Source organism: Dicentrarchus labrax, unplaced genomic scaffold (assembly GCF_905237075.1).
Source record: "Dicentrarchus labrax unplaced genomic scaffold, dlabrax2021, whole genome shotgun sequence".
Taxonomy (NCBI): Eukaryota; Metazoa; Chordata; class Actinopteri; family Moronidae; genus Dicentrarchus; species Dicentrarchus labrax.
In genome coordinates this window covers 22,715,905-22,725,432 of record NW_026136723.1, presented here as the reverse complement: position 1 = coordinate 22,725,432, position 9,528 = coordinate 22,715,905, and the positions used below count along the sequence as shown (strand labels likewise).

General features: G+C 42.7%; 2 protein-coding genes across 6 annotated transcripts in view; both read right to left on the bottom strand.

Moving 5' to 3' along the window:
- Positions 1–247: 247 nt before the first annotated feature.
- On the bottom strand, positions 248–3,369 carry edn1 (endothelin 1). Its single transcript, XM_051391209.1, has 5 exons — positions 3,119–3,369; positions 2,708–2,858; positions 2,150–2,299; positions 1,805–1,909; positions 248–1,242 (listed from the first exon to the last, which is right to left on the bottom strand). Exons 1-5 carry the CDS (start codon positions 3,177–3,179, stop codon positions 1,110–1,112), a joined length of 600 nt encoding a protein of 199 aa, XP_051247169.1. The 5' UTR covers positions 3,180–3,369; the 3' UTR covers positions 248–1,109.
- Positions 3,370–6,661: 3,292 nt separating this feature from the next.
- Positions 6,662–9,528, bottom strand: part of hivep1 (HIVEP zinc finger 1) — a 53,859-nt gene continuing 50,992 nt past the window's right edge. For all 5 annotated transcript variants that reach the window (XM_051391348.1, XM_051391347.1, XM_051391349.1 and 2 more), the window contains 2 exons: positions 8,672–9,204; positions 6,662–8,382 (listed from right to left, as the gene is read on the bottom strand). In XM_051391348.1, coding sequence (XP_051247308.1) covers positions 7,255–8,382; positions 8,672–9,204 — 1,661 coding nt within the window. In that variant the 3' untranslated portion in view covers positions 6,662–7,254. The remainder of the gene's footprint in view (positions 8,383–8,671; positions 9,205–9,528) is intronic.

Genomic DNA, 9,528 nt, shown 5'->3' with positions numbered 1-9,528 from the left:
TTCCACATCAACACTTTCTTGTTATCACATCTGAGTTTGTCTCTCTTTTTATTCCTGTCTCTCACATCTTGTCTCACTTGTTTCTTTTCTCATTCACTTTTTTGTATTTCGACTTAATGTCGAATGTTGGCTCCTTCATTCCCGATCGTCCAAATTAGGCTCATAAAACGCTGCTTTTCTCCGTTTCAGGGATCTATAGCAGCTTACAGAATACATCACAGTATATAGAAACAATGAGGAACGTTGCTTTTTTTAAATAAGTGTGTAAAAATTTATTTGTTTGGATGCCAAAATTTGGCACCTTGGTGACAAAACATTTCACAGAAATGACAAAAAGAACAAAAAGTGACGGACCAATATGGCCATCAAATTACAACACGTTAAAAAGAATAAATAAAGACACGTAGTAGCAACAACATACAGAAACATTAAATTATGATGAATCCACGAACACATCTGTGGTTTAAAAACTCCCAGCAGCTACAGTGACCTGTGTCCTGATGTAAAGGAGGCGACCTGTTACATAAAATGCAGTAAATAGTTTCAGTCAGTGGAAATAAGAATGACACAAGGCACATAATCCCTTCTATGTAGACTCTTCTCTATGTGTGAGAGACATAATGGCAGTTTTGAAATATAATAAGCAGGACTGCCTTCAGCTGTATACGGCAGTGGTTTTCATTGTTCTGTCCCAGAGGGATTTATATGATATCCTTCCAGTAATGTCAAGTTTTTTGTTGTTGTTGAAATGCTATTTGGTGAGTCCACAGGAGTGAGTCTGACACCGACAAGATCAATGAATGTCCTTGATTTTTGTGCAGACCGGGACCAGGAGCCCCAAGTCCTCCTTCACCTGAACTTGTCTCTGAACCTCCTTCATCTGTCTGATGAAGTGCAACCGAGTCGAGTAGTAGACTCTCTCTGCTCGACCTCTGCACGACGCTGCAGCCTCCACGAGTTCGCCAGCCTTAATTTTGGAGGGTGGGGTGGGCTCGCTATTGTGGTCCACAGGTCTGGCTTTTAGAAGAAAAAGGGCCCCCCATGCTCATGAAGCCCCTTCCCACCAACCACCTCTGTAGTGACAAGGTGCGGCGGTCGTCTTGTCTTCTTTAGGAGGCCGTGCTCTCGCCCTCCCACGCTCTCGCCCTGTGGCGCTGTCTCACCCTCCACTTCTCCAGCAGCAGGCGGGTTTTCAAGGCGGCCTCGATCGCTAGAGGCGGCCCCTGTTTCTCGTAGGTGTTCCTGCGAGACAAAGACAGGGAGAGCAATCAGAAACCACATCGATCTCAGGTTATGTAAAAAGGTAAACCTAATAGCTGTGTGGATTTGAGCTGTCAGTCAGGTGTCACGCTGAATACACTCTTTAGTGTTTTAAGCAGATTGAAGTTTATTGTTCTTTTATTACGTGCAGAGAAACATGATGGTACATGAGACCCACGCTGCTCTCACAGGGAGCTGCTGCAGCTTACTTTAGGTACTTTTCATACAGTCTTAAAGGGTTTTATGGATTTCATAATGGTGCTCTGTCATCATGATATATTGGGGATTTCTTTCTCAAGGGCTAATCCTGCTTCTTAAACACGTGCTGTTGTTTTTTAAATGTTTATTACCTCTCAGGGCTCACTGGGGTTTTTTTTTTTAAGCATGCAGAAAATTAGGCACCCTGAGACATTCTTGCCCTACAAAAGACCTCACTGTTTGCGTGAGGTTATAATTACCCCGTTCATTTTTATTTTGCAAATATAGACTCTCTCTCTTTGGAAGGTATTCAGACTCCTTTACAGTACGAGCGGGGTTGTTTTACCTCTTAATCCTGCCCGTGTCGGCTGCCAGCTTGTGTTTGCACTGTGCCTGAACACAACCATCGCCCTCGGCTGAGCGGATCACCGTGTCTGGCAACGTCCCATACCTGCGAGCGAACAAAAAAAAACCACACGATGAGAGGCGGGATCACGTTACACATTATATTCACCGCGCACAGTTTCGAGACACCGAAGAAAAAGGGGGGCTATTTAAGAGACACAAACATGTTCTCACTTGTGATGGAAACAAGCACAGAAAATGACTAAATATGATCTGTGTTTGGGTTATTCACGAGATGTTTTTGGAGCTGTTTGTTTTTAAAAAAAAGAAGAAGCTAATTGCTTACCTGAGGTGTTTTTCCAGCCGGCAGAAGTTTCGGCATGTGTTGTCGTTTTCGCGGAAGCACTGGCACCGGGGTCCGCTGCCGGTTGCCATGGAGTCCGCGACCGCGCGCCTCGTCCTGGGAGCGTTGCCCAGTCCGTAGGAGACCACGCGCCTGGAAGGAACAGTGACACAGTTCGAATCAAGCAACTGAAATTAACGGTCCAATTCAAAATGACCGAATTTAAACGGTCGGTTATGCGTTATGTTTGACGGTAAAAAAAAGTTTAAGTTTGCTTGTTAGCAAAGTAAAAACAATCCAAGACTGATAAGGTAGGCAAACTGCACTTTATTTTACAGTTACACTCGATGTAAGTTAACAGAAAGCGACCATTTCTCAAAAAAACGTTAGCTTAAAACGAGTGTTTGCTACTCTTCGTCAAATAGTTGTTTGTATCTCAACGTCTATCCAATATTTACAGTTAGTATCCCGAGTAGTGTAATTACGTTACTTGTTCTTTACTCGGCTACTGAAGAAAATGAACCCGTCGCTACTGTTTGAAACATGCTCATGGTGACTTACTCAGGTGTGTTGACCCATATGATGTCCAGGTGGCAGAAGTAGACGCACTCCTTGTCCAGGAAGGTGGCGCAGGAGCAGCGTTTGGTCCGCACATGGCGCCCCTGGGTGGCGATGGAGGCAGTGGGAGTCCCTCCAGCAGGCACCGATAGCACTGTAATTAAATCATCGTTATCAAAACACTGCATACAAACTATTAACTGAACCCTAACATTGTCAGGAAGATGCGCAACGTCGTGTTATCAGCGCAAGTGCTGCAAAGAGTTTGCTCTGCAGCTTTGCAGAGATTGGATTCAAAATTATTGCAGATAGTAGTTCATTAAAATATTACGTATGTGTCTGAATAGTTAGTTAATTACTGGTTAATGTCCGGGTTAAAAAACAGCTAAAAAAACCAAACAAACCGAAAGTTACCTGTGCACAAAATCCCGGAGCACATCACTGATAACACGGAAATCAAAGTGTATATATCCATTTTCCAGGCTCTTCTAAAACCTCAAGAAAAAGTAATAATCCTGCAGAAGTGTAAAAAAAATAAAATAAAAATTAAGCATCCAGTGTATTTCACTCCTTTTTGGTAAAATGTTTCTGTGCTCGTCCTCAGAGATTCACACAGGAGCGTCAGGCTGCAGTGTCAGTGTGGCCCCATATGTGCAACCCTTTGACTTTATAGTGCTTCCCACCTCCTCCTCCTTCCTCCCTCCTCCTCCTCCTCCTCCTGCCTCAGCGCCGCACAGCTTTGTCCTTTTTCTCGTACCCAGACAGTGATGTTTGTTAGTAGTCGGCCGCTGATAAGGTGCCGTGCAGGCCAAGTGGAGGACTTTGAGATGCCTTGGTGAGTCTGAGTTGAAGGATGGAGGGAGATTGAGTGCGACCTGTGCCACACTGCTGTTGGACTGTGGAAGAGCTGCAGGTGCACCTAAGGGACGGCAGGTGGCAGTCAAGTGACAGGATTCATTCCCCTGGTTTAATGGCGAGCATTGCATACAGAAGTACAGTATAAAGGGTAGAAAGTGTAGATTTAATTTTTCTAACTTGGTTTAAATGTTAAATGCTCGAGTAGAAGTGAAAATCCTCCTTTTTATTTTTTGAGGAAAACTACTCAAGTAAACAATTACATTAAGAAAATAAAGTTCTTTCTAATCACTATTAGAAATTGCAGTCCCTTTTATTTAAAACATTTAAGCCCTATGAAGGTTGGAAATTTAGTTGCAGATAAATGTAACATATTAGTAATTTACTGTAGGATTAACTAAGTAGTCTTCAGTTTGACCAGAGACACCAAATTCCTTGGTTTATGATCACAAATAAGATCAGGAAGGTGGTAGTTGAGAAATACAATAAACATTTAAAAGCCATAAATAAAAAAACATCAGTAATAGGACTAAAACCTAAGACCATATTAGACTCTGTATACATATGTGCACTACAATGATAGTGCCATGATAGTAATACGTTGTAGTAAAAATATAAATATTTAGAGATTTTGTCCAAAGTGGTGAAGTTTTATTAATAAAGCTTTCTCTAGATTTCCTTATGTGATGAAAACTGTTTCACAAGGTGGTGTCTTCTGTTATTCTTGCCATACTTCAATATGTATACGTCAAATGTGTACTAATCTACGATAGTGAAAGCAAAAGCACTTTGTAAATCTTAATTACAACTTTGAACATACGTCTAATTAAATATTTCAGACGCAACCACGTCACGTATTGAAGTTTGAACTTTGAGAGCCCGCTGCTGCAGACAAAGAGGTCACCTGGTAGGAAGGGAGTTTGCACTTATGCATGGTCTGAGCTGGAGAACTGATTAATACAAGATTAATGCACTTCATTGTCTGTCCCTAAGAATGTATTATTATAGGACTAAAACTTTACTGGGACACTACACGCAACATTACATAACCAGTGCAAACCTTTATATCTAAAGTCCCTTTTTAAGTAGGATTCTTGCTGGAGATTAAACATTTTTTCAGTCTTATTAATATATCATCAATGTTTGAAATACAGCTGTGTACATATAAAGATCAATATTCATAGCCTATGAGGTTTTTCAATGATTATAAGGTCATGTTGTCCGTACCTTCACAACTGCTGTGTTTTTATTAATGAATGAATGATTACCGAAAGTACAAACAAGCTCCGGAGTGGCTGTTAATCTAATGGTTTCCCTCCACCACCAGTTGTTGTAAACTGTGGAAACTTAATTTCCCTAAACCACATGTTCAGAGACACTTTGCTGTGGAAAAACGACCTTGCTTGCGTGCTCAAAGTGGAAAAGTCTTAGGTAAAGTATCCTGACATGCTGGTGCTAAGAGTTTCCACTGACCAGGGGGACAGCTTGTGCTAAAGGGAAGGAGGTCAGGACAGAAACAACCCAGCAGAGGCAATTAGAGGCAGATTTGTAATGTTTTGGTTAAAATTTGGACACTCAGGTTTTGCCTGTTTAACCACACAGCTGCTGGGATGTTAGTAGAGATTTGTTCTGACTCTGCTTGAGTTGTCGATCTAGCAGATGCACTAGCAGATAACGACCTCTAGGGGTCTCTGTTTGCTTTGCTATAGGTTCCCCCCCTACAGGTTTCAGTCAGCGCTGCAGGAGGAGGGTGTAGAGTGATGGGGTCTGTACTGTAGATGGATGAGTCACCTTCTGAATGTGTGAATGTGGTGGAACAAGGAGGTTATCACTGTACAGCCTCTTGAGATGAGAGAGATGTTTCCCGTCATTGAGGGGCAGATTGCTCTGTTTGGATGACTCTTCTCGTACAGAGGGTGTAAAATAAAACAAATATAATAATTGATCAAACAAGGGCCACTCATTTGATTGGCAACCAGTGAGTTTTAATTAAGTGGTGTCATTGTGATGATGAGAGGATCAAGAGGTTGTTTCCCGAGGAATCTAAATGATCTTTGCTGTACAGCAAGTGGGACGTTGAAGGAGGTTGAGTTGTTTTACTGCATGAATTTCTTATATATTATTTTGCCATCATAAAAAAAAAAATTGTTATTGCAGTTTCTTCCTCTGTTGTGTTTCACAGAAAAAGCAGAACAACACTGCTGAAGCAGACCTACTTAATATATTCACAGTGGAAGTAAAGGAGCCAAAGTCTTGAGCCAATTGAGACGATCACATAACCGGCTTTTTATTTTAAGAAACACAATTCACTATCATGAAAGAAGCTCTATTTGGGCTCTGCTGCTCTGCCAGGGAGTGTTGGTCTTGTACAGTTGCTGTAGATGATCAAATATTGATTATGAATATCTCTGATTAGCTGGAAAGTAACCAATCTATTAAAAAGATGCACACAAATATTACCCAAATTATAAGAGCGTGGAAATACTAGCCATTGATTGAGCCAAAATCCCAATTCATTTGTATGTTTTTATTTTTTGGCTCTAGTTAGGGCTGCAACTAACAATTATTTGAATATGTTACTGATTAATTTACCAAGTATTTTCTTAATTATTGATTGTTTGGTGCAAATTGTAAAAAAAACAAAGTCCAACTAGCATCAATTATATTCTGTTTAAAAAGATAAAAAAAATCTGAAAATGTTTACATTTGAGAGGCTGAAATCAGTGAATCTTTGCCTGATCAGATATAAAAATTGTTCCTAATTAATTTTCTTTTAGTCAATTCATTGTTGCAGATAGAAACGATTCTCATATGTTTTGATATAAAAATTGTGCTACCTACAATATTAAATTTGACATATAATCAACAGCAAAGTAGATAAGCATACATTTCACAGGGACATACCATAATCGATTTCACACCACAGTCCCACGTTTATAACACTCAGTGAGCTTAAATAGTTGTATTGACCAACTGATTGTCTATGATTCAACCTAAGAGTGTCTATGAACACTTATCTGAAATCAATGTCGAGTCCACCTTTTAAAATATGTAGTGATGATATGTTTTTAGTGTTTAACTGACAAAATACAGTAAAACCACTTTAATATTTGTAAACAAATTTTTACTGATACAGTTAAGAATATTGATACAGCAATGTAAAGCTACCATAATGCACATACCTATGGACTTATGAATCATAATGGGCACTAGATGGATTATAATAAATAGTTGAACACAACATCTGTACACAGAAACATTGCCCCATAATCCATAGAAATGTACATATACCAGTACAACATTTATAATTCCATAAATTTACGAATGACAAATCCTCCAAAATAAAACTGATATCCTCCATTGTTAGGCCTCTCTTTACTTCTATTTTTTGAAATAAACACAAGCAACTACTCAATTTATAAGGAATTATGTACAGGTTCCTAAACAAGAAACTCCATAAAGGCACAATTGTCTATACAACATGTACAAAAAAAGAAATTGTCTGGAGCTGACAAAAAAACAAAATGATTGGTCGTCATTATATTTATCATATGATTGCACATACAATATGAATGTCAGCATCTGTGCTTTGAAAGGTGATTTGCAAAGAAACAAACCCCTGAAAAGTGTTTTCAGTCTTACAAAGTGACAAGAATTACAAAAAGAGAACAAGAAGAGCTTTCCACTTGGGGGTTTCAGGTGGCAATGACCAGTCTGTCTTCATCATCACTGGATACCTCATTATAGTCATCAATTACCTTCTGCCAGCTGGTCACTGGCAGTGGTCTTGGAGGCGTGGGATCACTAGCTCCCTCAACTGATGACTCCTTAGCACTGTCTGCTCGGCTTTCAGTAGCTGGTGATCGATGCTGCTGTGGGGATTTATCCCTTTCTTTCCTCTCAACAGTCTGTGTGAGATCTGCTCCACTGCTACCTCCCGGGCTAGCCCTGCTGCCTGAGGTCACTTCCGGGGAGCTGCTGACCTTCAAAGGGGCAGGCGGTGAAGCTGACATGCAGCTCCGTAAGGAACCGAGCCCATGTTCACTTTGAGATGGCTGTGCTCCAGGAGCTTCAGGGCTGCCCTGCCTCTCTGAGGACCCAGGGAGAGGACTAAGGGTGGAGAGAGGGCTGAGAGAAGGGATGATGGCAGGCAGGGCGATGTTTAATATCTGCAGACCTGGGATATGTGTCTGGGGGCCGGTGCTGCTTTGGGAGGTGGGGTTGGCAGCTAAAACCTGCAGCCCAAGGGTAGCATTGAGGGTGAGCCCTTGCTGGTTCAGCAGCTGGGTGGATGCCAGGCCTGTGTTGGTCAGCCCCATGAGGTTCAGTGTCTCCAGACCTACTGGCTGTATTGTTTGAGCCTGCAGGCCAGTGACCTGCCCTAGGGGGAAGCAGGGCATAACACTGCTGATTGGTTCCTGGACCACAAGTGGCTGGGTTTGCAAGCCCTCTGGGTGGGGTGGGGTGTGTAATGGAGCTGGTAATGGGCTTGTGTTTCTGTGAATGACGCTCACTGCTGGGATGGTGAGCTGGACGGGGCCAGCCTGGATTGGCACAAAGGTGGAGTAAGCTGCCAAGCCAGCGGGCACCAGCTGGATCCCCCCAACTGGGACCATGCTGTAAGAGGAGCGAGAAGGCTGCTGGGAGTGCAGGGGCAGGTGACTGAAGAGGTGGGTCTGGGTCTCTGTTCCTACTGTTTGGGATAGACCCTGTGGAGGAAAGTGCATGGGACCTTGAGAAGCATAGGAGGAAGTCTGAGTGCTCCGGTCCACTGGTATGCCTGATTCACTGGTCACCACAACAGGAGGGGCAGAGGAGGCGTCCTGTGAAAAGAGAGAAAAAATGTAATATTCAGTCTTGTTTGACTTAATTGTGGCACAATCCTAGCATATGTCAAGAGCTTAAGATGAAATGGTATTTGGATCAATCCACCGAGTCTAATCAAAAATTATTAACACTAGTCACCTTTTTTTTTTTTTTTTTTCACAGCATTCACAGGAGCTTTGTGGAAGTGCCTCGCATGCAGGATTCAAAATAAGGGTACGGACAGGACAGAAAGGAGGCAGGCATGGAGGGGTGGAGAGACACACAATGAGAATACATGGGTCTCACCTGGCCTATCTTGGAGCCCTTGCCTGGCACTGGGGGACTAGGGGGCACATCAAAGTCAGGGTAGTCGATGGACATCTGCCTGCATGGTGACACTGGGCTCATCATGTGCACTGACTCTGTATCTGAGGTGTAGGAGTCTGATGTGGTGGCAACAGGTGGAGGAGAGTAAGGAAGGGGCATTGGGCTGTAGCAGGATGCAGAGATGGATATCTGCTTGCTCAGGGACACAGGGCTCATCATGGGGACAGATTCTGAGTCTGATGTGTGAGATTCAGTAGCTGGAGGCTGGGAGAGAGGTAGGGAGACTGAGCTGATTGACATCTGGGCTAGGAGGGCGCTTGGAGGGACTTCTGCCTCTTTAGAAGGGATATGCTGCGGGCTGGCAGATACAGAAGGGTTTGTAGACAGGCCAGACTCTGCCTGGCTGTCATCCTCTTCCTCCTCGTTGTCATCGTTCTCCTCATCATCAGGCCCATCGGAGTCATCACCATCTGAATCTTGACGGTCAGCACTGCCTACCTGACTGCGGTCTCCTGTAGAAGATAGAATATTTAAGAAGGAAGTCTATTCTTGGAAGTGGAACATATGAGTCATCAATGCTGGTAAGAAACTAGGCCCCTTCGGTAGTATTGAACCACTTTCATTCATTAAAGATCTTTCATTATCGCACAGTGAGAAAATCCACTGAATGCAGTTCAGTGATGTTTTGTGTTGCTGCTGCATAGTTTCACACCCTAGACCACCATACGCCCCTGAGCTCCATCACAGGCAAAGAAGGAAAAACAAATATGCTCTTAGAGACTGGGACCATAGAATGCTTTCAGGCAGCTTCTCTCTCTCTCTCTTTTTTTTTTTTC

Coding starts and splice junctions, on each gene's coding strand:
- edn1 (XM_051391209.1), bottom strand. CDS start 3,179: ATGGATATATACACTTTGATTTCCGTGTTATCAGTGATGTGCTCCGGG. Junction 2,859..3,118: donor CTCCGGGATTTTGTGCACAG/GTAACTTTCGGT, acceptor ATTTAATTACAG/TGCTATCGGTGCCTGCTGGA. Junction 1,910..2,149: donor CGGCTGGAAAAACACCTCAG/GTAAGCAATTAG, acceptor GTTCGCTCGCAG/GTATGGGACGTTGCCAGACA.